At 40.2% G+C, this 27,234-nt stretch overlaps 5 protein-coding genes and 1 non-coding gene across 7 annotated transcripts; 4 read left to right on the top strand and 2 right to left on the bottom strand.

The window, feature by feature from the left end:
* The first annotated feature begins 324 nt into the window (after nucleotides 1-324).
* Nucleotides 325-1,112, top strand: LOC120289617 (outer envelope membrane protein 7-like). Its single transcript, XM_039304777.1, has one exon. It carries the CDS (start codon nucleotides 497-499, stop codon nucleotides 698-700), a length of 204 nt encoding a protein of 67 aa, XP_039160711.1. The 5' UTR covers nucleotides 325-496; the 3' UTR covers nucleotides 701-1,112.
* A 2,364-nt stretch (nucleotides 1,113-3,476) lies between these two features.
* LOC104426671 (F-box protein At2g27310) lies at nucleotides 3,477-6,523 on the top strand. The gene is made up of 2 exons (XM_010039801.3): nucleotides 3,477-3,756; nucleotides 5,221-6,523. The coding sequence occupies exon 2, from the start codon at nucleotides 5,234-5,236 to the stop codon at nucleotides 6,365-6,367; it is 1,134 nt and encodes a 377-aa protein (XP_010038103.2). The 5' UTR covers nucleotides 3,477-3,756; nucleotides 5,221-5,233; the 3' UTR covers nucleotides 6,368-6,523.
* A 754-nt stretch (nucleotides 6,524-7,277) lies between these two features.
* On the top strand, nucleotides 7,278-7,350 carry TRNAF-GAA. Its single transcript has one exon. It is a non-coding gene; the product is annotated as a tRNA-Phe (tRNA).
* Nucleotides 7,351-8,058: 708 nt separating this feature from the next.
* On the top strand, nucleotides 8,059-8,478 carry LOC104426670 (antifungal protein ginkbilobin-like protein). The gene has a single exon (XM_018864988.2). It carries the CDS (start codon nucleotides 8,059-8,061, stop codon nucleotides 8,476-8,478), a length of 420 nt encoding a protein of 139 aa, XP_018720533.2.
* Nucleotides 8,479-9,535: 1,057 nt separating this feature from the next.
* Nucleotides 9,536-15,698, bottom strand: LOC104426669 (general transcription and DNA repair factor IIH helicase subunit XPD). The gene is made up of 12 exons (XM_010039799.3): nucleotides 14,975-15,698; nucleotides 14,073-14,353; nucleotides 13,350-13,432; nucleotides 12,855-13,258; nucleotides 12,223-12,416; nucleotides 11,845-12,025; nucleotides 11,600-11,724; nucleotides 11,292-11,381; nucleotides 11,115-11,193; nucleotides 10,954-11,030; nucleotides 10,478-10,586; nucleotides 9,536-10,065 (listed from the first exon to the last, which is right to left on the bottom strand). Exons 1-12 carry the CDS (start codon nucleotides 15,506-15,508, stop codon nucleotides 9,946-9,948), a joined length of 2,277 nt encoding a protein of 758 aa, XP_010038101.2. The 5' UTR covers nucleotides 15,509-15,698; the 3' UTR covers nucleotides 9,536-9,945.
* A 1,213-nt stretch (nucleotides 15,699-16,911) lies between these two features.
* On the bottom strand, nucleotides 16,912-26,729 carry LOC104426668 (preprotein translocase subunit SCY2, chloroplastic). Of its 2 annotated transcripts, none has more exons than XM_010039798.3 (14): nucleotides 26,589-26,729; nucleotides 25,252-25,770; nucleotides 24,881-24,969; nucleotides 23,935-24,014; nucleotides 23,746-23,835; nucleotides 23,495-23,586; nucleotides 21,531-21,614; nucleotides 20,753-20,894; nucleotides 20,301-20,417; nucleotides 19,384-19,513; nucleotides 18,505-18,628; nucleotides 18,262-18,368; nucleotides 17,678-17,803; nucleotides 16,912-17,588 (listed from the first exon to the last, which is right to left on the bottom strand). In XM_010039798.3, the coding sequence occupies exons 1-13, from the start codon at nucleotides 26,659-26,661 to the stop codon at nucleotides 17,714-17,716; spliced, it is 1,737 nt and encodes a 578-aa protein (XP_010038100.2). In that variant the 5' UTR covers nucleotides 26,662-26,729; the 3' UTR covers nucleotides 16,912-17,588; nucleotides 17,678-17,713. The 2 variants fall into 2 exon arrangements, with proteins under 2 accessions (XP_010038100.2, XP_010038099.2); XM_010039797.3 differs by having other exon boundaries at nucleotides 17,682-17,803.
* Between the last annotated feature and the right edge of the window lie 505 nt (nucleotides 26,730-27,234).

Genomic DNA, 27,234 nt, shown 5'->3' with positions numbered 1-27,234 from the left:
TCATGGTTGAGGGAAATCTAGAAAGCGATCGAAGTCGCATTCTGTCGTCATTTACTTGGTGTAATTGCTTTGATACGGTGGTAAGTAAAAGAAAGAAAGAACCGATACGATCTTATTCGTGCATACGATAATTCAGTAAATAAATTATATCAGCAGTGAACTTAATAAAATATTCATAAACTTCCTTTCCTAACCCTTTTTTCTATAATATCAAATTCAAATCAAATTCAAATCAAATTAATCCCAAAAAATAAAAAAGAAGATTTTTTTTTTTTTAATCGAAGGTCTCTCTCGCATGGGGTCAACTGAAAGAACGCACGAGACATGCTTACGAGCTAAGTAAGAATTAGAACGTCTGTTGGTCTCCGACCCTTTCGATTCAAGTAGAAATAGAATCGGGACTCGGGAAAAGGTTCTCTCGTTCGAAATTCCAAATCTTTCAAACCTCCACGCGAGCCGAAAGAAGAAGAAGAAGAAGAAGAAGAGCGAGAAGGACATGGGGAAGGGGACGAAGCGAGCGGCGGTGGTGTTCGGAGCCCTAGCCCTGGGGTGGCTCGCCATCGAGCTGGCCTTCAAGCCGCTCCTCGACCGGGCACGCGGCGCCATGGACAAGTCCGACCCGGCTCGCGATCCCGACGGCGACGGCGACGACGCCTCTCCTCCGGCGAAGCCTCCCCAGGCCGCCACCGCCGACCTCTGAGCGGCATAAGGAATCTCTTTCTCTGTTCTTTGTCTTGTGAATTTCAATAGCTGCTCTCTTTAGCTACCGATTAGAGGCTAGCCATCGGAATCGATAGGGGGAAAAATCTTCTGGGGGGTTTTAACGGAGTCGAACCATCTGTTGTTCCTGTTTTTCTCGTTGTTCTCTGGCGTTAGCGGGGGATCGCTTGCGCTGTTCCTGAATCTTCTCTTCGGTTGAATTGCGTGATATAGTAGAGTCAAAGTCGAGCGTTCGTGTATTTTCTTGTGATCGATCTTCTTTGATTATGCGACGCGTGCGATGCGTTCGTGTTTTCTGCTTTAGCCGACAAGCATCGAACGTGTGATTGCTGGGTTGGATCATGCGCCCAGAAGGGCAAATTTCACGGGTGGTCGTTCCCCAATTTGAGTTTCGTGGGAGCTGTTATCGAAGATTTTCTCAGACTCTTTTGAGTATCCGATTAATTTTTCGTCCGACACAGTTGGTCGTTGGTGTCGTGTGCATCAGTCGTTACAGAGGCGCGTGACTCGATAAATTGCATAGGTATAGCAATTCGAATTCGGTTCTCGACTCTTGAGACGAATGGAGGTATATGCGATTGCTTGGTATAGCTTCTTCATCAATACTAATGTCAACCGTGAAAAATGGAGTTTCAATTTTCTTAAGACATTTGATGAGTAACTTGTCACTGTCATAGATTCCAAGACTATTCCATCGAGCCATATCGCACTTGTGAGACATGTATTTTCAAACGGAGATAGGAGTAAGTCTACAAAATTCGCGAGCTACTCAATTTTTTTCTGATTTGGAGTCAAGTTCGAATAGTGTGAGTACTTATTGAATGCTTGTTCAATTTTAAAAAATGCTGGAGTCGAGTAGCCCGTGAGTCTGATGAAATATTTCAGATGAATATAAGTGATTATCAAGATAAACACTCATATGAAGTTATAAAGTTTTCCAATTATTTTATATCACCACAATTCGAGCTCGAGTTCAATCTCTCGTTGAAAAGATTTTTGATTAATCGATCAATTCGACTGGAGCTTTGATCTAATTGAAAATTCATTTGAGTTGAGCTCATTGGCTCGACCTCATAAAATTAAGTCTGATGAAGGTCGAGCATGAGATGATTGTACGTACTTAACTCACTCGATGATACCCTTATTATCGAGTATATATTACCACCATAATTAAAGCAATGATACAGCTAGCAGATTGTTCCGAAAAGGGTCCATTAGCAGTCAACCAATTGTTCTGTAACACAATATGATTTGACGAAACGAGTCCGGTCAAATTGCACAACCGCCAGTTGGTTCCCCCATGAATGTTGATTTTACAACTTACGGTGACGTCTGACAAGTGCTTTGATTAGGTCATCTAAGTCCTCCCATAATTTTACTGGTCTTTCAGAAAAAAGAAAAAAAAAACGTAAAAGGTAAAAAAAAGAAGAATACTGATTGTCATAAAATTAATTTTTAAAATGGTTTTCATCCCTTTCTTTATGCTCGCCGGTTGACCGGTAGAGTGAAAATAGCAGGTAAGCCAAGAGCTGGTAGCTAATCTTCGTCAGCGTACCATTAGGAACAATTTGCGGGAAAAGAAGAAGCATACTGATTGTCATTAAATTATTATTATTTTTTATTTCTAGTCAAGTTTGAATTTCAGGAATACTTAATAAATTCTCATTCGGTTTTGAAAAATACCGAATTCAATTAGCTCATGAGTTTGATGAAATGTTTAAGTTGACATAAACTATACACGCACTTATCGTGATAAGTAAGCACACAAAGTTATAAAGTTTTCAAACTATACGTGCACTTATAAATCTAAAAAGGTTTTTGATTAATCGAATCAAATTGAGTTGAGCTTTGACCTAATTGAAAATTCATCAGAGCTCGAGTCAAGCTCGGAAAATCAAGCTCGACAAAGGTTGAGTATAACATGAAAAACGGACTGTTTAACTCGACTCGATTATAACCCTTGTTATCAAGTATATATTACCATCGTAACTAAAGCATTGAAACAACTAGCAAATTGTTCCGAAAGGGTATATTAGTAATAAAGCAACTGCCCTGTAGAACAATGTGTTCTGGCTAAACAAACCGATCAGACCGCACAACTACCAGTTTGTTTCCCATAAATGTGGATTTTACAGCTAGGGTGACATCTGACAAGGCCTCTTGTCCTTTGATTAGGTCACCTAAGTCACCTCAAAATTTTACTGGTCTTTCAAAAAAAAGAAAAAAGGTAAAAGGAGAGGCATACCAATTGTCATTAAGTTAAATTTTTTTAAAATTGTTTTAACCCCTTTCTTTATGTTTGCTGGTAGACCTGTGGAGTGATAATAGCAGGTGAGCCAAAAGCTGGTACCTAATCTTCGTTAGCGTGCCATTTCCCTCCACGTGTCCGCACAGGACAATAGACGGTGACGAGGGGATTATTTCTCATTGAATCCCAGGTTAGCCAAATCCGACGTGGCCTCTATTATGACCTGAATCCAAGAAAATATTAGATGGTCCTGGCGAGTCAACATGATCCCGGACCAATCATGAAGCGTCACGTGGATCCACGTGCAGCTATGGACCCGGCTCACCAAGATGGAATTTTTGAGTAAAAAATAATATTCTGTGCTCGCGACTGGGGGGTTGAATTGATACACGAACAGAAATTCAGGGGCTGAAAATGAGAGACAGAACTTTTCCGGGGGTGGAAAAAAAAAAACAAGGGGTAACAGTGAAAAGTTGCCGACTATATTGTCCGAAATCTGGCAGTCAAGTCAAGAGAACAGGACGCGGCCTAGCACCCGGAGAAGAGAGAGGGAGAGAGAGAGTGACTCTCGAACCGATCGACATATTCTCCTCCATAAATTCCCGGCCACGCCATCGCCTCCCGGCCTTCTTCCTTCCTCGGCGGCCGGCTTCTCTCCTTCGTGGGCAGTCGTCCTTCTTCACCTTCGAGACGTAACTTTTGGTCGGTCGGTGGTCTTCCGTTCGCCGGAATTCTGTTCGCGCGTGCCATGGTTCGGGGACGAGAAGCTGCTTCTTCTTCTTCATGAGGTTCGTTGATTTGAACTGCGCATTTCCGCAAATAGGTCGTGCGTTTTTCTTCGTGTTATTCTGATTCGTCTCGTTTTCTCGTTGTCGTACCCGGGTGTCCTCGTCGAGTATATGGGATTGCCGTGTTTGCTGGATTTGGCATGGTAAAATGAGATTTATATCATTGGTTCTAATTGCTAGAAGCACGTCGCGTTGGTTCTTTGTGTTGTGATCACTGTATCGTTTATATGTCGTGATCCTTGGCGGTCGAATCGATAGAGGTCCGGTCTGGCTAAGCCGGCGGCTGAAGCGCTCTGTCGCCTTCACATGGTTGCTGATTTTGCTGTTAGATCATCCTTTTGTTGGCAGATAGTCTTCGGAGTGATGGAAATGCTCGCTTTTTTCTTCTGGATTTTACAATTTGTTGGGTACTGATGAAGGTAGTTGATCACCCTCTAGAGGTCAATTCATGCTCACCTGTTTCTTCTGGAATTAGCTATGTCACTGTGCGCTTGCTATCTAGATCACTATTTTGATGACTTGGAATGTGGAATAGAAATCTGAACAAGGTGCCCGGATTCAAATTGTGGTTTGAGGAGAGTATCGACTTCTTCTTTCTTTGAAGAGCCTCTTAGCGTTCCGCGCGTGTGCACACTTGATCTAGAAATGATAGTAGCATCAGGGATGGCAGGGAATAGTTCCCTCACTAGTGTGAACTGATGACTCGGTTATTATTTGCTGAGACATGCTTCGGAGTTTCGGAAATTCGGGTTCGAAGAAGCTATCGTCTATCTATGTTTGTCCTACTATGTCAGCGCCGTGGTGATGAATGATTGACATTTGAAAGCGAAAAAACAAAAAATTCTTTTCCTCCTGGGAACCGCGGCTTTGAAAGGTCGAATCTTGTCTGTACATGCCTATATCTCTGTTCACGAATGGAATTAATGTACCTTTCTCTTTGAGCTGAAGGAGAAAAATCATAACCAGCTATCTTCACGGAGCAATAATTGGTGAGGGGCCAGTAGAAAGTAAATGCTCAACTTCTCAATTAAGAAAGATGGCATAGCTATTTAGTAATGGCTGGTCTAGGATGCTTTGGGATCTGATCTCAATGGTAGTAGGTGTTCGTTGGGTAACTTTAAAGTCTGGAAAAAAGAGCTGAGAGCCTGGTTGGTTGGTTGCGCTAGTAAAGAGGAGTGAGATGACATAGTTGCGACCTCTAGCAAATTATTTGCTGATCCGGAAAATGAGAAATTGGAGAATTTTCAATTTTTCTGAGAGACATTATAAAAATTGGGGATTCTTCCCTTGTTAATTTGAATTTTGGGTACATAAGTCACATATGTTTTCCTTATTCCAGTGGACTATTTAGCTTGTAAATGATATTGTTAATGTGTTGGCATCCCCTCGATACCACTATGAATTGCTTTGACTGATAAAAGAAAGGTGGGGTTTACATATTACTTGTATGTGTTTTGTTATCAGACACTAGAACGGTATGGCGATTTCATCTGCACAAATGGAGAGTATGACATCTTTGAGCAATGATCTTTTCTACGACATACTGAGGCGCCTTGATGGTCCAACCTTAGCTAGCGCTGCATGTACTTGTGCTGCATTTTGTTCTATTTCAAGAGAAGAGAGATTATGGGAAAATGTATGCTCATCCATGTGGCCATCAACCGGTAGGGAGGATGTCAAAAGCTTAATATCATCTATTGGAGGGTTCAAGAAGTTCTATGCGGATTGTTTCCCTCTCATTGTAAATAAAGAAGTCACTGAGTATCAGCGGAATGAATATCTGGAGGACTCTGAAGAATGGACCGAGGCCGAATATTATGGGGATATGGATGAATCTGAGGGTATATCACCCTTAGATTTTGTCTCTTTAGTGGATATTAGGTATAAAGACCGACCAGTATGCTCGAAAGTGCTGTGGGGAATTCCTAACGCAAATGGCATCAATGGGTGGTTCTATAATTGTCCATTCCGGGTCGATCTTCTCACCTATCCGTCATCTAGAGACAATGATCGTGATGATGAAGTCACTCTTTCGGTTTCTGATGGTCTACCCCCGGTTACATCCATGGAGAGAGAAAGGAAGGATGGAAAGTTATGGCAAGAACTTCGTGATGGACTCCGGCTCAGTTGGATCATCGTCAACAGAAAAGCTAAGCAAGCTGCTAATCTTGCGAGTTGGAGCCCACTTGGCGGGCAAAGGCACTGGCCCACGGACAAAGATTTCGTGATCCGCTTTGGATCAGTCCTTTCCGCAAAGGATATTCTTCCCTGTCAGGTGGTCGAGTGCGTCCTGATTATGAAGTTTAGGATGACTCGTATGGAAGGAGAAGGCGTCCACACAACACTCAAGTTGACCGAGCTGAGCATGCAGCTGGAGGACATGGAAGGCACCCACGTCAACGGAAGAAACAGTTTGCTTATTCTGAAGGGAGCGCTGAGCTGTCGCCGAAGCAAAAATTACAGCGAAGTTCTGGAGTCGTGTTACCTGTACTCGAAAGTGCAAAGTGAGTTGAGAGAGGAGAAGATGAGAAACGAGAACAGGTTAGATCGGCTTTGTATCTTGAGCGGCATCACTGCATTCGCTACACTCTGGTACTACTACATCTTGTGAATGAACAAGTCTTTTCGTTCTTTTTAGCGGATGTCTCCAAGAGGCTCTGAACAGACATTCAAAATTTTGTACCCTTTGATCTTCTAACACCTCCTATATTGTATCCTTACTAATGTGAATAGACCCAAGTTTCGTACTCTTGAATTTTCAAACCAATTTCTCCTTGTTATTCTTTCCAATGTGAAAATCGAATTCCTTCTCTAATGGGACTTTTCCCTCGTCTGATCTGAGAACACGGGCTATTCTAACGCACAGCGAATCCCTCGGTGGGGTTCTGCATTGCCCATCAAGCGAAGGTGCTCGCTTGATGATGGTCATGGAACGTGTTGTAGGCCACTAGGCGTATGCCTTTCCTCTTCTATAATTCTGGCATTATCTGTCGTGATTGTATCCTCTGTCTCTCTCTCTCTCTCTCTCTTCTTACGCCATCCTTCTCTTTTGGGTCAACCGAAGTGTACATAAAACACATGGACTTTAGGACTTTATGGTGCCAACCGCATGAAGTGGCAAGTTGTTGGTCGGTCTCTTTCGTGATCCCAACCAGGATCTAATTAATAGCTTCGGATTGGGGTTTGGTGGGGTGGTTGACATGTCCGCTTCAGTTTCGTGAGAGATTAGTTGAACTTTCCAAGTAGTGAATTAGGACTCAAAGAGCGTGTGACCAGACCGACCGCTGCTTCCTCTTTCTAAAATTAAACCTAATCATGGTTAGGCACGTCCTTAAAAAGGCATCGAGACTCGTAGGTTTCACTCTCTAGGCATGGAAACATTCGGGTCACTTTAGCATTGTTTTCCTGCGGTTGGCCTTCACCACCCACCAAAAAGTAAATACATTTCATGGTTGGTGGAGGGCATGAAGTTGGGCGGTTAACCATATATTAAGTTCATCACGGGAGATTCACCAACAGTTGCGGGGATAGCTCAGTTGGGAGAGCGTCAGACTGAAGATCTGAAGGTCGCGTGTTCGATCCACGCTCACCGCATTTTCATCCCATATTTTTTCTTCGGGCCTGGACTCATTACGTTTCGTTGCATTGCAATGTTTGTAAATTCCACGTATACTCCAACTCTAGCTCCTCAGCCCAATAATACGAAATTTACCTTCATATTTATATTTCCCCATTTTCAGAATAAACAAACAAATATGAATCCTGTAAGACTCCCCCCCCCGTTAAAGCAGCAGGCGAGATTCACTGCATTCAATCCCAATTCTCGCTCAATCAACTTCTTGGGGCGCGAATTATAAGTATTTTGACTTGGCATTTCATATATTTTGTGCATCAACTAATTTAACGTCAACAACAGAGGTGAGAAAACAGGCAAATCATAACCGGCTCCCAATGCGCACATCTCTCTTGTGCAATCGACGAATTTTCCTTGAAAGAAAATGGCTCTTGAACGACTTGATCTCCTGTTCTTTTTGGCCGCCTTCTTAAAATTTGGAGGGAGCGATTTATAATGCGGATCGTACGATGCGTCCAAGAAGAAAAGCATTCGCCATAACCTCTCGAACAGACCACGACGTTGGACGGAACGAGGAGCCAGAAAACAGACAAAACCGACCAATTCAAAAGCGACGACCGAATAAAAAAACGAAATTTCTGAGAGCCCAATGTTAAAGCTTGAACCCCGCTACTTCCCACGATAACGGAGATCCGAGAGTCTCGCCGAAACAGTAAAGGTTGCCGGAAATGGCGATTCCTCCGCTGAAACCGACCCCCGCAGTCGCCGCCGCGTCGCTGCTGCTGCTCCTCCTCGGCGTCGCCGCCGCTCGGGCCGCGCCGGACACGACGGTGAAGCAGGTGTTGTGCAATGGCGACGGCTACACGGCCGGCGACCCCTTCGCCGCCAGCGTGGCGTACGTCGCGGCGGACCTGGAGGCGGCGACGCCGGCCCGGGAGGGCTACGGCTACGCCAACATCTCGCCGTACCCGAACGCGTTCGCCTACGGCCACGCCACGTGCGGCCGGAACCTGACCCGGGCCGACTGCGGGACGTGCCTGGGAGCGGCGAAGGACGCGATGCTGGGGGGTTGCGCGAGCCGGATCGGAGCTCGGGCGGTGCTGGCGGACTGCGGGATGAGGTACGAGCAGTACCCTTTCAATGATTGAATTCAAGCTTTAATCAGGGCCGTTGATCATGTTAGGCATGAGGTAGTTGAGCAGAGAAGTGGGTGTTTGCCACGTGTTGTAGCAGTAGCACTGAGTTAATTTTCTCGGTTGAGCTTTTCCTTCATCCCTTTAGCCGGCATTTTAACAAATATGGATGCCATCTAAGTTAATTTTTAGTTTAGATACGAGTGATGTTGGTATGCATTAGACTATTAGTAACCTATCAATGATTTGGGATTAGATCCTGTCAATTATATCGGCACTTGCTTTTAACTATTTTCGGCTTTCCGTTTTCTCTACTTGCTTGGCTCCACACTTGAGAAATGCGTGGCGAATGCTATGCTAATGGCAAGACATACCCATGTATGGCAACTGGCAAGGCATGCCCATGTCGACGTCTAGTTAACTATTTGTGATCAACAACCATCCCATTTCTTGTAATTTTCTAATGCCAAGATAAGCATATGGCCAATCGAGAATTATTGGAAAATTATCAGTCATTCGATCATGAAGATATAAATCTCGATCTCGACCACGTTTTTTATTTCACTACACTACGTGCCAAATTAAGATGAAAATGGGATGAGACTTTTCAGCCTGCAATCCTGCCACCTTCCTGCCACAGAGCCAAAGCTTCTGATCGATTCATATCTGTGGCGCATAACCGGCGAATGCAAAACGAGCAGTTTTTGGGACATTAACCTTACTAACAGTAGGCTCTTGTCTTTGTCCATCTTTATTTCTACTCACGGCTTCTTGACACACCCAAATTGATAATTCAACAAATTCTTTTCCCACACTCATCCTTTGTAATAATTGTTGTCGGGGCGACGGCTTTTTGTTCTTTTAAGCGCTTGTCCCTGATATGACACAGTTGAAAGGATCGTGTCGATGAATAACCAGTGGGTTCAGCTTTCAATATTGAGGTCAAGCGGTATGCTCTGACTAGCTTTTGCACCCTCAATTAAGCCCACATTCCCAAATCGCGTGAAAGGAGCATTTCACACGCAAATAAAAAGCAATGCAATATCCCCGTGCAAAGAAATAAACCAGTTGGTCATTCAAAGCAGATGGAATGATCTATTCAAAAGATTGGACTACAAAAGCAGTCATCAGACCCAGCCCCAAGGAAAAGAAAAGTTAAGTGCCTGGATCCAGCAAGTCAAGCAGAAAACGCAAAACATCATGTAGAGTATAGCAACTAAAACAAAACAGAGAAACTCACAAGAACAAGTCGCAACACATTTCCATGCTCTCAGTTGTACACAAAAATAACTCCAAGACTATCTCTGCCTTGACACCAAAAGATTCAACTCTCTCTTAGGTAATGAAGCTCCGTTAATTCATTTCTCTCCAAACTATTACTTACACTATTGGCTTCAAAAAATACCATCATGGCCACATGCTTCAACAAAGATTGCCATCACAGGGTATGCATGGAACCAACAAGCAGGTGATGATAACTTCTCAATACAACATATCGTTCAAGCTGCCGTCACCCATCTTCTCTATGTCTTCCTGCGACAGAAGGGTTTTCTTACCACCACTCCCAGCTTTATCATATGGTTGTGCCATTTTCCGAAGGAACTGCAATAATACATGAAGAAGATTTAACCTAACACAACGCCCAGTCAATAAGGATTAAGCATAGTGCACATTGAAACAACTTCCATCCAAATTTTACAGATTTCAATCCATTTTAACATCCTTTCATAATGCATCCTCCAAATTCATGGCTGCTGGCAACAAGATAAATTAATGATCTATATCTGAAACACCCTAGAGCTTCCCTAGGCAATAAGCAAGATGCTGTTATTGCAGGTTGAATTTCTTTTGACCAAGGAGAGTAAGCTGGTGCACATGATTCATCCATCAGAGTCACCAATCTCTCATTGCTCTTTTTATTTATTATACTTTTGGGATGAGGGTGGGGGGAATAAACACAATACATGCATATTTGAGACATTAGAAAGGAGTGCCAACAAGAATGAAGTTGTACCTCCCTTGCTATATACACAGCCATGTCAGTGCTCAAATTGAGATGTGCATCACGTAGATGGGACAATATCCACCCAGGCAATTTAGAACGCTTGTCATGACGGCTATACCTGCATGATTTAAATAAATGTCATCAAATGGGTGCATCACTAAGCTAGTTGCATCACGCTCAAATGTCCTTGCATTTCCGCTATCACAGCAAACATCAAAGTGGAGCCAAAAAGAAGAGAACTTTGCAAGAATTGACGGGTTTCAATTTCCAGGCTGGAGAAAGAAGTTAGAATTAGTAACTACCATCAAATCAAAATGCAAAGAACAGCATAAACAAAAGATGAATGCAATACAATCTCCACTAGCTACAGGTTATGAGTTACCCTAAACTCTAAAAGACTCAAATCACACAGAGACAACCTAAAGCTTGCCCAGCTTCATTGAAGACTAAAACTACACAGCCAGAGGAGATATAAGATTATAAACCTTTTGTCGGCAAATATCATCATGCCATAGTCAGCCTTCGACCGGATAACTCGGCCCACACATTGAGCAGCTTGCCTCTGTTTCAATCAATTATCATTGTTTAAAATGGTGTTTTTGCTGCCAAAGAAGGATTCGATGAATAAAAATATAAAGAGATTTACCAAAGCATCGAAAGTTAAAAAGTCTCCTTCCTTTATTTGAAATGTATCACGAAGATACTCCAACCGTGCTAGCAATATTCTGCAATACCATGAAGCGTTCAGGATACCATTCATCAACTAGACCATGGACATTAAAGGCATTTTGTCACAATAAAAAAAGATCACAATGAAACTCACTTGCTCAGGGTATATTGGAAGGGAATACCAAACATGATCACTAATCTACCATAATGTCGATCAAAATCAATTCCTTCAGCTACCTTACCCCTGCAATATAAGGAAAAACCGTATTTAGGAAAATGATAATCTACTTCAGTAACACTTCACCAACAACCCCCTTCTAGGCCAGTGAAGAGGCAGGCAAAACAAACACACAAAAGAGGGAACTTCAAGTTAATGCCGAACAAACAGAATATGTGGTCATCTAATATTTTTCCAGCGATACTGTCAAATTTGATGTTCTTGTCTTCTGCTGAGACTAATACCTGGCAACAGAGAAAAAGACAGCACCTCTCCCACAATCACAAGCCCTGCGATAATTGTCCAGAGCCAGTGTAGTTTCAACCACATCCTGTGTCTCAATAAAGACAAGCTTATGTTGCATTATTTCCTGCCACCATCAGAACATAGGATTATAGATTCTACCTGTTTTAGCACAATATAACAAATACAAATGGGATAGAAATAACAATGGGAGTTACAGGAGCAAGTAAAAAGAAGATATACTCACCTTCAAAATCCCACTTTCATTCCAACTGTTGACAATTTCATCCATGTATGAGTAACTAACGAAAAAGCATACAATCCCATCGGGAACAACAGAGACCATTTCCAGTAAAAGCCTCCCATAGTTTCTTACAACACTGAGATCACTTCTCATGTCAAATTTTGTACTGACTGGTAGCTGATCACTGAAAGATAATTGAACAATATTAAACATGCTGCAAATAAAATAAATCATTCGAAACTGTAAAGTAGTATATAAAAAGACTTGAACATATATTGCCTTTCTAGAAGCCCTATACTGGATCGCTAGGATGGGAAGAGCACAATGCACATTCAACCTATATGCTAAATTACATGAATACTAAAATTAGGACATATCTACCTTCCACGAGTAAGAACCATTGGGCATATGCAGTCTCTTGTCAAGGACATTGTGAAACTCCGGCTAACAACTGGGTTAAAATTCAGAAGACGAGGATATAGATCAATAGGGCTGAGAGTTCCAGATGTGATAACGACTGTCTGGAATCGATCAAATACAGGCTTGATGGCGAGAGACGCATCATGGCAGCTAAGCTGCAATTGCACAGAGAATACATTTTCAATGTGATAAACATATGTAGAAAGAAAAGAGAGCGAGAATCATCAAGTGCTTGCATGAAACACAAGAATATCCTGCAGAATGTGTCATATATGAGAAAAATATGCAGCAGCCCAGGAGGTTGAGAACCTACTAAAATGATAATGTTGAACCACCAAGAAGAAAAAGGCATTTTAGCAAGTCATGCATAAGTAAAAATTTAAAATAGAAGACAAATGGTCATTACACATCATTCATCCAAGATCCCTCATGCAATTGGCTTAAATTCAAACAATTGAAAGGGCTTTTGAGCAACACATTTCACAGGTTGTGTAAAGGTAAATAAATACCATCTTCAATATAATTGCAGTTGGCCAAGAATCACGCTCCCTTGAAAGAAAGGGAAAGGAGAAAATTAAAAGAACAGAACCAACCTGCAGCACAGGATCCTGGACATCTGGCATTCTCTCATCAAAAGGCTCAATTATAATAGAAAAGCCACGGGCATATGTCCCCACAAGTGTTGCAAAATCACATATCGTTTGTATGTGCAAAAACTCATCTGTATCAGTTATTTCTAGAGTCATCATGAGAGAATGGAGGCGATCATAACAAAACTTTAACGTTTTCTGGTCGATTCCGGCTTGATTAGTAACAGAGGCAACAAAAGCAACAGGGCTTTCCTTCTCAACATTCTCAGTTTCAAGACGGCCTTTTAGATATTGGACAAATCTACGTAAGACACGTAGAAAAAAATCTGCTCGGCGAATGTTCCCTGGCACTGCTTCCTTTAAAATATCATCAGGCAAGGCAGGATTTGCAAGCCAGGTATCATTAACTGCATAAAAGGAGGGAAAGCCATAAATAAAAAGAACATTGCTGAATAATGGGGCTATGAATGCACTTTATAGATTAGCATCCTCATTTACCTCGCAAGTCTCCTCTCAGTGCCAAACCCTCAACTAGCCTCTGATATTCTGCTCTCAGCCTACTTTCATCAGTGGCCTTGAACCTTTCTACCATATCAAACAGTTCAAGAGAAACCAAAGTTAATTGCATCATCAGGCTAAAAGTTCCAGTGAAGCACATAAATTGTTCTATATATAAAATAACGTTGATCCCCATGTATGAGTAACCCCCTCAAGATAAAACGCTGAGCTAAAGCCAATTATCAATATTTTCACAGATATGCAACTTACGAAAGAACTAGAGCTCAACTGCTACTGCACAGAGCATAGACAATTAATTGTCACCATCTATTCATTATCACTATTTAAAATCGTAATATAAAATCATAATGTGCTCAAGAGGATTTTTGTAGTAGTTAGGTGAATGGGGCTAATTAAAAAGTATTGCAACAAAATGGCGAAACATTAAGATTTGTGACTACCAATGCATCAAAATTATTAGCAGGTGAATGAGAACAACCAAGACTCTTCACAAAGATGATAAATCTGAGAGTCAAAATACACATCTTTTTCCTTTAAAATAAGCACACAGAAACCAGGTGTTCATGATGTACAATGAGAAGGAGACAATGAGAGAGAGAAACCAGATGGATGATTTAGCTTTGAACAGCTGACTGTAATTATTAACATTCCACTGAAGGAAAGACATTCTACTACGACTGACACAATAGAAATTGTGCATACCTATCAATCTCCTGCTCCATTCGATGAAGATTCCTTGTAGCCCCTTCAAGTGTTTGTCGCCTCACACAAACACTAAGTGCTTCAATACATACATTATCAATATTATGCGCCTCATCAAACACCACAACACATTCTCTCTGCATTTCCTTTGATATTATGCCAGCCACCTTTGGGTCAAGCAAGTACTGATAACTATACACAATAACGTTTGCTAATTGCACCATATGCCGAGCCAAGTAGTATGGACACCATCCTTTCTGTTTGCCAAAGGCCCTCAGATCCTGCCACAAGTGCAGTATGCGGCTTAGCTTCAACTCAATGTCGCAATATATAAAGTAAGAGTTAGGGGAGATCATTAACTAGAAGACAGGCCAAATACCAGAAAGGCAAAAATATATGTGCATAATGCAAAAATTAAATAAAACCTATTAACAAAGTCTGCAGAGCATTTGTCAGACAAAGAAAAAACGAGTAAAAATTACAAGATGCGAAGAGTTAATAACAAATAAGCGTTCGCAATATTTTGTTCATGAAACAAGAAATAACTAATTAAAAGGTTACCGTTCTGAATAATTGCCTATAACATAAGGTACAAAATCTAAAGACAATGGCCTGAAACCAAAACTGTACCTTGAACCATTATAAACACGTCAAGATGCAAATTTGATTCCTTAAAATCAAAAGAGGTATCAGCACACGGTCAGTTCAAAGTCTATTGCCCTCTTCAATCTTCAGACACAAAAGCTTACTCCAAATCGTACAGGTGCCAACTGATAGAGAAACATCCTAAAGCACTAGGGAATCACCAAGAGAATCACAATCACAATCATCCAGAATCCAGATCACAGAATGCCAATCTCAACACAAATGACAGAAACCAACCAACCGATCAAGGATCAGACCTGCAGCGTATAAACTCCGGGTGGCAACACCGCCCCGGACCCGGCCCTCTCGTAGTCCTCGAAGAACTCGCAGGTCGGCACGCCGGGGTTCTTCTCGGCCAAAGCCCTAACCCAGCTCGCGGTGAGCTTCCGGCACCCGGCGTCCACCGAGTCGCGGTTCTCCGCCGACAGGACCCTCGGGTTCACGCACAGGTTCTTGCGCGAGGAGAGCCCGACGGCGAGGATCCGGGCGGCGGGGCCGAGGTGCTTGACCTGGTAGTCGTGGAGCTTCTTGAGCTCGGCGAGGGTCTTCTCCATCTCGTGGACGGTGCGGGTGCAGTAGACGAGCTTGAGCGGGGACTGGGGCTTGGAGAGGACGTAGCTGGTGATGAGGGAGAGGAGGGCGATGGTCTTGCCGGTGCCGGTGGGCATCTCGAGGAGGCAGTGGCCGCGGGCGTCGAGGGCGCGCTTGAGCTCCACCATGTACGAGTACTGCTCCGGGTAGATGTTGTCGTAGGGGAAGTAGACGGTCACGTCCTCGATTTCGAACTTCATTTCTTCTTCTTCTCCTCCTCCTCTTCCGTCTCCTCTGCTTCGATTCGATCTCGAGGTCCTAGGGCGCTGGGTTCTGCGACGGCGGGATGCCGGAGGGATTCGCCGGCCGGGGCGTCGCCGCCGCCGGAGGAGGAGGAGGTGGCGAGGGGCTTCAAGCGAGACGAGAGAGAGAGAGAGAGAGAGAGAGCGAGTGAACTGAAAGGTCTCGTCTTTATGATTCTCCTGCTCGGCCCTCACGGCCGGAAAAGCCCGTTCTGAGGGCCCGACCCGATCACCCGTTGAAAAGATTAATAACGATTTTATTATGGTCTTCGATAAATTCTTTTTTTTTTTTTTTTTTTTTTTAGTTTGATTTCGAGATATTCTTGAGTAGTTAAATTAAGAAAAGTATAATTTTAAATAATTGTAACAATGGTCCTAAACGTATTGGTCAGGTGGTCAGGTATGTAATCACCTCTCACTTTGAAAATGTGCGATTAAGTTAAATCCTTTCAACAATCCCTTAATCAATTTCGTTAATGTGATACATAAGAAATTCAATGTGACTTTTTCTAACCATTTTTATTTTTATTTTTTATGTTTACACCTTTTCATATTCTTCAGATCCGCAGTGCGTGCGGAAAGAGTTTTCGTGCAACAGAAAAAAAAAATTAAACTGATAGAATTTGACTTGCACTCTTTAAGAAGAACAAATTGTTCCAATATGCACATTACTAAAATAATGTGCTTAAAGACATATTGTACATTCTAATGTGACATAATGAGAACCATTCGTGCTTAATGGATTCGTTTGCCTAATAGATATTGGGCTACCTATTTTTCCTATAAAATTTTGCATTGAATAAATTTAAAAAGTATGCACTTAGAAATCACTATTAGAAAATAACATTGCGGCAGTGTATATATCAATCTCATGTATTCCCCAAAAATTTATTTCTCGTATTTAGATAATATTGGGGCAACTATCCACGTCAATATGCTTACATGAATATGACAATTTTCATTATCCGTGATATATACGCAAACGAAATAAAGGAGAATAACAAAATTATTCAAGAAATTGCAAATTGGAAGGATCGATGTGGAACTCATAACTTCATATGCGCACATATTAAAGTAGTCAAAAGTAAGGAAACACTTATGACTAATGAAATTATAAGCAGCGCAATAGAAAGGACATAGAAGGCCAATTAGGATCTTTTCACATATTAGGCAAATTCATATTTTAATATTACAAGGAATAGAAAATCTTGTGGAAATTATAAGTTAAAAAAGAAGTGACAGAATATAATAAATCTGATATATATTAAGAAGAAAATTATACCATATTAGGAACGTGGAGTCGGTAAATGAAACTCCCATGCATGCTTTTTCTACTCTCTAGTCTCTCTGTAGTACAAGTCGGAGAAGTCTACTTTCGTGTATTGAAATGGATTATGTATTTTGCCTCAAGTAAGATGATGAATGTACCCATTAACTTAGGGTGACTATTAAGTTAATTACATATGTGAGTAGAATGAGGGGAGTATAGCTAATGAACAGGATTAAACATACGAATTACATTGCCAAAACACTCGATGATAATAGCTACAGATGCCGATCCAAAGTTACTAGGCAACTCCCCTTGCAGGAAAGCAACACTTAAGTATCTGAGGCGGGAAAACACCGACATGTCCGGTAATATACACCTCTAAGCAAATCAGAGTACCACCCAGGTCCTGAAGGCCTCTCACTTGTACACCAATAGAGGATTATTGTCGACAATATTTGGATGCTCGACCTTACATAGGGCAAGCGGCGACCTCTGAGGTTACCATCAAGTTGGCAGTAATCCAGACTGACAAGCTTGCAGTCATCAACCATCTTGAAGACAATGCCTTTTTCCTAACATTATGAGGCTTGGTCTGTTTTTCGATCATCAGCTCTTGCAGGCTGGTGCAATGTGGCATTTGCACTTCGCTCCTTGCAGGAGCCTTCTCCTTTTCATTAGCAAGCAGAATACATGGGGGAACAAAAGATGATTAGAGCCTAGGAGTATGTTCTTCCATATTCATAAGAAGACTTCGATGTTCTCACCATCCTGCATTAAGAAAATTCATAATCACAATGCATCAGGGGTTACATTATGCCAGATATCAGCATGTTAAATTGACAGATAAATGCACTCACTAACTTGAAACAGAGACTTCCTCTCCTCTGATAATGTTATACACCATATCGTCTAAGAGCTTTGCTCAAACTGGGCATTACGTTGTATGCCTGGTAGGATCTTCTTAATTCAATGATTGAACCCACCTATACCAAATAAGTTGACAATATCAGGTATCCATAACCATGAAACACAACTGAGATATTAGCCACAAGCGAAGAGAAAACAAGAACATAAAAATTGCAAATCCAGAAGTTTTTTAACACAATAGCTCATTTTACTACAGACTCTGGCTGCCAAAGATAGTGCAGCATAATCTCTTCAAGTTGTGATGGGACAAGTCTCATTTTCACCATATTGCTTGAAGCACCAAGTTATGTAGGCAAACAACTAGAAGAGTGGAACAAAATTATAAGGTGCAATTGAATAAAGTGAAATTATTAGTTGGGCCTTTCCTAATAAAACTAAGCCATCTGCCAATGCAAAGGAGTAAAATTGAAGAGATTGGTTTGATTTGACAGTGGTAAAATGCAAAGGTCAGAATGCCACATACTAGACAAACTACCATTACTACCACCAGGCCTTGAGAAAGTTTTTCACTTACAATGATTAACACGGACGTCAACCCAATTGTAAATCCTTCATTCATACGGCGTAAGTAGTGATCCAAAATGCTGGATGTAGTTGCTAGAATACATAACAAAAGACCACCTGCAAATTTTGCCACGAGAATCAACTCAAAGGTCAAAACAAAGAGAAGTACACAGAATTAAATTGCATAGTTAGCACTAATATTCACAGGAGACTAGGTCCAGCTAATAGAAATTGAAACATAATTAGACCATACCCCAAAAACGAGATGATGCTTGGATCTTCGTAAGGTACTCAATGGTAGCCTTCCCAGGCTTAATATTGGGTATCCGGGCACCCATCTTATTCAAGTAATCAGCAATTTCCTTTGGCAAGTTGGCCTGCATAAGTTATTTTGTTACCAACACTGGTCCAATAAAGAAAACAATCATATAAATTATGTAATAACGTAGAGTGCTGGTTTCAAAATACCATATTGGCCCAGTAAATGCAAAGAGCAATACACAATTTACAGAATATAAAAAAAACATGAGTTCTTCTTCCTTTTTGAGACTGCACAGTGCATCCAGGGTAGGCAAACTCATCCTTGCAAGTCAAAACTTTTACAGTGTAATCAACTTTATATGCATCCTCATACAAGAAGGAGCTATGAGATCTACCCTTTGATTCAAAATAATATATATTTGTTCCAATTAACCTACAGCTTTAAATGTTTCAGTTAGCATTCAAAACATTCTTCTAGAGCACAAATTGGTCAATCCATGATGAGATTTAACATGTTCAGATGACTACTCATCAGACATTTAAGCATATCACAAATCATAAGTTTAATCAGTACTCCATCTAGCCTTCTGCTTGAGTTAAGTAAGAGAAAACTATGTTCACAAAACAGCCCCTATATTTAATATAATGAATGTCAATGATTATTTGAGCCCAAGTAGCCAGCAAGTATCTTGACTCATTTTCCAATGAAATGGAAAGGACACAAGATAGATCCTCTAAACATACACTATGAAGTACTGCATATTGTCTTACTCATGACTGGAATACAAGGATAGCAAGAACTGAAAAATTAAAGGAGAGAACAAGGGAGCAGAAATGCAAAATATTTGGCACAAAAGTGCACTATACTTACAATGTCAAATATGTTGAATAAGAAGACGAAAAAAGCATATATCGAATAGTAAACCCATGGCTCAGCACCGATTGAATTTTCAGGGTTCAAAATCTGCTTGACACGCTCCCAGAAAGGCGAACCCAGGATACTGTAAATCAGGCTCCATGTAAGAGACTAGTTTCCATGAATTGTATTAAAAGAAGTCATCTGCTCCATAGTCAAGTTTATTCAATTGGTCATCATAGTTACAAAAAGTAAACACATAAAAAAAGTCCAACCGCCCCAAGAACATTTGCCAAAGAGAAAACCTGATGACCAAATGCACACAACTCAATCTCTTCCACCGCCATCACCCCCCAAAAACCAGAAAATCAAACATAAACAGAAGCCCCAAATCTTTCCCTTTCAGTCTTGAATAATCCACAAAGGATGAAGAATAAAAACAGAAAAATACAAGAGCTCGACTGTCTTAATGTCAAACAGCGATTGCTCATTAATTTAAAGTTAAGAATATTGCATCCCCAACTACTCGTTGCTGAAATGAAATGCCATACCATACCTTTACTACCAATTCTATCGATCACATTATAACTGAAAATGATGCACACGTGATTGATAACATATAAACAGTCATATCATAAAGACAATCATAAAGAGATTTCCATTAACCACTCCCAAAGTATTCTGAAGTATCAAAAGGAACAACATAATGGATCAAAGCAAGGAGTTGAAGGTACTGCAAGAAAAGTGTAAGTGTATTTATGTATGTATGAATGTACGTGTATTTCAATTGTTCAATTGTGCTCTTGTTGGAAAGAGAAAGTAGGGGTGGGGTGGGGGGAGACTCTTTTCCTCCTACTTTTAGTCAGAGGCATGTTGAGCTGGCAAGTAAGCCAAGCAATTACATAAATGAGAACTTGCAATCTTTTTATAACCTCGCAAGAATGCTGGGAAATGCCAAGAGATATGAAGTGGTCAGAACAGGCTGCATTCCGGATGGATTGATGTTGAAAGGGATGTAAGGCTCCACTTCTGTGATCCGGGAGTCACCTCTGCTTAAAAGAGGAACATGAAAGGAGCAAACCATCTGAATCTTGTGACAAGTTAAACTAAAACAAAATAGTAATGACAAAAATAAAATCTAGGAATACCTACAAGAAAGGTCAACCCAAATGCTAACAAAACGTCAGGCAGAAAATGCTATTGCATTACATCCTCTAGCCTATTTAAGTACAGCACTGCTAATCACCTTATATAGCACAATGGGAGCATAACCTCACTGACAGAAAGTGTCTTTACTTTTAGAGACACGTGTTTCCATTATTTTTTGTCTTAAGTGCATACGGCATAATATCAGATAAGGAACCAAATATTTGCAATGCAATACCTTGCTGAGGATGCAAGTTTAAAACCATAGTACTGCAGCTTAATTTTTCTGCAGCCCTCTGTCACCACAACTGCCCACATAGTGACTGTAGTGAAAATACCCAAAACTGCGAGCACATAAGGCCACCAACTCATAGCACTTCCTACAATAATCAAATTGAGTTTTCAGCAGGCTGCACTGCGGTATTGTAAAAAAACACCATTGCAACTCTCACTTAGAGCTTTGCCAAATGCAAAGGTGCTATTGAATTTCTTGTATCCTACTTTTTACCAACATTATTACCTAGATATGACAAGCAAGAAATAAATTTGAGTCTAGAATATCAGCATACTAGACAAGGTTACATTTCTAGAAGTTACTAAATTGCTTTTTATATCATATGAAGTTTTTGGGGTTGAGAACTTTATGTTTCTTTGGAAAGAAATGCCTCTGAACAAGCTAAAGTAAACTTGCATAATTTTTTATATGGCAGTTTACCAATGGGATAAATCTATTTTGTTCAAAGCACTTCCGTTGAACAAGGGTCAATCAGTCTCTGTAAATATCAGGTGATTGGAAGGGAAGAAATGCAAAGCCAGTATAAACTTGTCCAGAACTCAGCATGTCCATTTATTGCTTCAGAAAAAAGTCCAAAGCAGACAATAGACATACTGAGGAATTCTCTTGGCACAAAGTTCTTTAAATGAGAAGGCACTTTTCTACTTTTAAGTGTGAAAATACGAGAATTCAACAGAATAGCACCACATAATGAACAACACGTCCTTCAGCTATTATGTACCTGAGAGCTTAGAAAACACCTTGAGCAAGGTGTCTTTGTAACCAGTTAATATTCCCAAGCATATAATCAGAGATGATCCCTGACCTGAAGCATGCATAACCTATTAGTCGCAGAACAGAAAACCAACTGCTGTTCTACCAACAAATGAAAATAGTCATCTATCTGTCAATATGTTATTCACAATGATCTCATGTCTGCTACTTTCTCTCAACACAAGTACATATCACACGAGGGAGCAGACAAAAAAACATATATATGACCTCTCAGATATGTAGACTGTGTTCTAACTCTGAAAATTTACAAGATTTAACCCAATCTGCAGAGCATCATTCCAATATGTCAACAAATGCTGGAAGTTGGCAAGGAGTAACATGCACCTCAAATACAAGCTAACAATCTACATAGAAAATTTATCCCTGCCCCCAACCAAAAAAAAAAAAAAAAAGGCCATTTTCCCTTGAGTCCTGGAGTTTTAGGGATCACCACAATTTTCATGTACTAAAACACAAATCTATTTCCCTTATATATTCTGACAAAGGACCTTAAGGATGCTCTAGGTAGTGAGTCAGAAAGTGTATACAGGATTCAATACCCAAGAACGATATCGTGCATGTTGAGGAAGAGAAAGGCATTTGTCAGTGATCTCCATGGGAAAGAACCTATACACTAAGAAAAAAGGATTTTAAGCGATGAACTTTTTGCAAATTACTTCTTACATATGCCAAAAGGAGCAGCAGCAAAATTTAATGGCATCCTTCATAGTCGTTATAGCCCTACATTCTGTTGCTACCTGGAGAGCTAACAGCAGCACAGCTTCCTATGCTAGCTAATTCTATCAGGTTTAATCACCAGGGGTAAAACAAGTACACCATTATAGGCAATAATGTAATTCTTTTGCAGCAGATAACATTTGCCCCGATTCAGTCAAAATCAAAACACTGGCACAAAAAGAAAAAAGTTAAGATTAAAATAATGTGATCCAATAGAAGCAATCTTTACTAAGAATTTTCCAGTTAGACTCACTCTGAGGAGTTCTTAGCGAAGGAAGGATCCACAATTTGCCTAAAGTAATCAAATACATAATGCTTTTCCTGCATGACTTGATGTGATGTTTGGCAACTCCATAGAAAAAGTGCAGAAAAGTTGTTTTAAAGATAGAATGACCGAGGAAATCTGGAAGTGGTCAAATCTCTAATGATATCAGCCTCAAGAATTGCCGTACTGGTTGCTCCTTAGAGGGAACTAATAGTAGTTCATCTAGGCATCATTATTGTTTTTTTTTTTTTTTTTTTTGGTAATGAACTAATAGTAGTTCATTATTGTTGCTATCTGGAAAGGATGAGACCCAATGACTTGTTATTGCTTCTAGGAAGAACAGATGTTATGGTTTTGTGTGGGGGTGAATACGTGAACATAGGTTCCTTTGCATTTAGTGGAGATGGTGTTCAAGACAACTTGTTTTTGGTCATAAATCAGGCAAATTTCTCTATTCATGATAACCTCAGATTTTACTCTCTTCAACTTTCCTGGAAACTGACGTAATTTGCCTCTCCTGTTTATACCAGATGCTCCTCAAGGACCTGGATAGCATGATAAGTCCGATTTTCTAAAATTTTCATTTCACCACTGCTGAATTCAACTCCTATTGTTGTCTCCAAAATCCAAGCTTCAAGACTTGAATTTCAGAGCCTTCCTAACCCCACCAATTTCCTTGCCTAAAAGTTCAAAGTGGCATTAAAAGCGTGGTCTGACCATTCATTAAAAGGATACATAGCTGGTCAATACAATAGAGTTAGAGAAAACATAGACAGAGGAATACCACAAGTTTTGAAAAAATAGACACATGAGGAGTGAAATTAGTATTTCTTTTGGCTACAACTGCATCAGAAGCACTGTGATTGGAAAAGAGAAGGGCCAAGACAGAGGTAGAAAAAGTAAAACTGGCTCAGCAAGAAAAGCAGTACCAAATCCTGATTCTGATATTGTGTCACATATCCAAGTCATGGTCATTGCACCGCAGACCAATAAAAGAGTAGTCACCATAACATGTTTAACCCTGATAAGACCATCATTTACTTTTGTGAGGAAAGTCACATCCATAGAAAATATGCTGCCACCTTTTACTGAAATTCTTAATGCCAATAGCATGCAAAGATTTATCACAACGAAGAATAAGAGTGGAAAATATATATTCTATGATATCTCATAACTTAACCTGCTAGTGGTTGCATAAATTGAATATGGCAGAGAATAACAAGACACAATGATGCCCTCCAGTATTGCAAAACCAAGGGAGATCCACCATCTGTAACAGAGAAATGAAGAAGACTCTAAGTAAAAAGAGACCACCTAGAACAATTTATCCAGAGCTTGTCTTACTGCTAAAACAAATCATTAGACCCACATATAACTCTTAATCTTCTCATGGCCATCTAAGCCTTCTTTCCGCAGCTTTACCAAGGAGGGAACAACGTGACATAGCACCTGCAAATCCAATATAGCTTAGTATGGAGATACATCTGTTCATATATGTATTTAGTCTTATATGTGCATGACATATTTTATGTGAGGTAACAATCAGCCGGCCATCTAATATATAGAAGCTTTAACCAAGACAATGTTCCATTGTTATTTTCACAAAAAGGGGGAAAAAAGAAGAAAGAAAAAGAAAAGATTTTCTCCTCCCAAGCAGAAGCGTGGATACATATTATAAAAACTAGACATTTGCCTGTCATTGTGCGGATTGTCATGCTAAAATATAATTAAAATGGAGCACGAGACATTCTAGCATAGATACGACAATATATTAAGTATCACTAGTTATACAGAGGTACACATATTAAAAAGTTATGAAAGTATAAAGCAACTAATTAATATAAAATAAAGCTCACAACGATAATATGATATAGTATTATATACATCATAAATACTTTACTATCACTGAAAGGCATACAAACTGTTAAAACTTTAGTCTACTAACTAATATGGAGAACACTTCATATTATCATGCTAAAATAAAAAGTATTTCTTAAGAAATGCAAATAAGTTGCAATTAAATAGTGAAACAATGAATAGAGAGGAGAAGGGTGATTATGGAATAAGTCAATGCACATATGTTTTGCTACTCTGGTGGAGAAAGATCAACAACATTTTCATACGATGAGGAGAGTTCAATTCTAGCAATTTAGATGACACACTTACAGGCAACATTTAGAGAACATTTTGTGATGATATATTTATATAGATACTGTATCAACTCAAGAGCGCATACAATGCACTTAATGCACTTAAAGGACAATCACAGTCATGAAGGGAAATAATAATAGAGGAGCTTTAAGAAATTAGTGCACCTGCATAAGAATTGATGCTACTATCTGGGGACTGATTCCAAGCTGAAAAAATGACAACTTAAGCTCTGTTGTCATATCGCCAAGTTCATCTGCCAACAACAAAGTGATCACTCATCATGGAACTGCTCAAACCATAAAATTTCCTCATTGGAAAGCAATATGAGACCATAATACAAGTTTTACTATGCCTGCAAGGCACTATATAAGCTTTTCATAAGTGAATAAAATGACAGGACCTTACATAATAAATGTATAAAAAAGAATTATTGTTGTTTATTAATTGAAAAAAACTATATATAAATATCCCTGCAATTACCCATGGAAATAAATGTTAAAACAAAAATTGAATGTGGATATATCATGCAGCTTACCAGCAGATCCTGACACAAAGCTGAGATAATCTTGAGGCATCGCTCGTCTGTCAAATCCAGGCAAAGGAATGAAATAGCCAACACGACTTATCACAAGCAACATTGCCGTCACAAATAATCTCCTTCGCATCTCGCTCTTAAAAAAATATTCAGCAGCATTATTGAGGACAGAACTTAGACGGACAAAGTTCAGAAATCTATTTCTAAATGCTTTAGGTTTCGTCTGAAGAATCCTAGAGCTACTGAGATCGGGAAAATTGGAAGAATCTTCTCCTGCTTCTGATCTGGCTGGGACAGCTTCAAGAGTAAGAGATTGCAAAGATGCAGCCTGGTCATTCATGTATTCATTCTCATTACTAGTTGAGCAGTAAACAGAGAACATTTTCTTTGCTCTCGAGGGGAATTGCCCGGCATTCAGCAGCAGGTGTCCACTGCTGAAGTGCCCATAAGTTGTCTTCAGAGATAACCGAGTTCCCACACATGGAGGGCAACTTGATAGAATTCCTTTCATCTTCAGACCTGAGCATCAGGTAAGAGAGTGACAAATTAAGCATGCTTTTTCTCTTTTTATTAAGTTAATTGGAAAAAGAAGAAGAAATGCTTGATTTATGAATAAACACATGGCAATCAGTGTACAACGAAACAAGCAAAAGACTGAATTATATACCCAAGATTTCCAAACAACAGACACAGTGTACCCATCTCACGAATCTCATTGAAGGACTCGGAACACGTAAATGAATATTCTGACCCGTTTTAGTCTTAAAGATCAATGCTTTCCCCATTACCGGTCTTATCCAAGACATTATAAACCGGAAAACTTTTGCAGATTAACCACATTAAATCACCTCGGCAAAATATATTTTTAACACATGGCCTTTAAATCACATGGTTCCTCTCAGCAGGATATTTTATTCCGGTAAAGCAGGAAAATTTTCTTGAATTGAGGAAATGGGTATCACCAATACCGACATATGTGCAGTGGCTCGATCCTGCAGCTATTATTTACACAGCCGAACATCCAGATTCAACGAAATCAAACATCAGTTCCATCACGTACCTCAAGCCTAAAATCACTCACAAAAAGCAAACACCAAGAGAGAGAGAGAGAGAGAGAGAGAAAAAACCAATGCCCAAAAAAAGGGAGAAAAAATTGGTATCAACCAGGAACAGTCATCTCAATCACCAATTCATGATGACTTAATGGTCGAATTCCAGGAAATAAAAAACAATGCAAAACGCACAACGCGGCCTTCGAAGCACGCGCGAAACTGAATCGCCAATCACCGGAAATGAAGAATCCCAGCTTCGGGAGAGGCTGTGGACGAGAGACGAACCTCGAGAGGAGCTGCGTTTGGCGGCGAAAGGTCCGCCATGGAAGAAGCTTGGGCCGAGCAGCGTCGCCTCCATGGCCGTGGAGCTTAGCTCTTTCCTCGGACTCACTTCCCAGTTCGTGCCGCTGAAAGAGGAAAAAAAAACCCGCGAGGCAAAGAAAGGAGAGTCGGCGCATACGGCGTCGTTTTCGTCTTTTCGTACTCTGTACTCAATAAGTTATTTATTTATTTTTATTTATGACTTTCAATTCCAACTTTGTAAATTAAAAAAGAATAAGGGAAAATTCCAAAAGAAGACTATAATCTATTTTTTAAATAAGAGCGTGAAGTGTCATTATTTTCTCAAATAAAAATATGAAGTGACTTTATTTCAAATAAATACCTAAAATGTCTTCATTTTCTCAAAAATGATATGACCTCACCATATAATCGAGGGCATTTTAGTCTTTTTCTTTTTTTCCTTCTTTGTTTCCTTTTTTTCTATTTTTTTTCTTTCTATTAGAATAAACTCAAAAAAGAAAAAAAAAACTTAGAAAAACACAACTAAATAAGAAAAAATAGGCAAGTGAGCGATAGCCATGCCGAGCGAGGTTGCCAACCCTTGCCAAGGCGTTGGCAACCCCCTCAACCCTAACGGCAATTGGGTAGT

Source organism: Eucalyptus grandis, chromosome 11 (genome assembly GCF_016545825.1).
Source record: "Eucalyptus grandis isolate ANBG69807.140 chromosome 11, ASM1654582v1, whole genome shotgun sequence".
In the NCBI taxonomy this organism is placed as follows: Eukaryota; Viridiplantae; Streptophyta; class Magnoliopsida; order Myrtales; family Myrtaceae; genus Eucalyptus; species Eucalyptus grandis.
The sequence above is the reverse complement of the archived record's forward strand: the minus strand, read 5'-3'. Positions and strand labels throughout refer to the sequence as shown.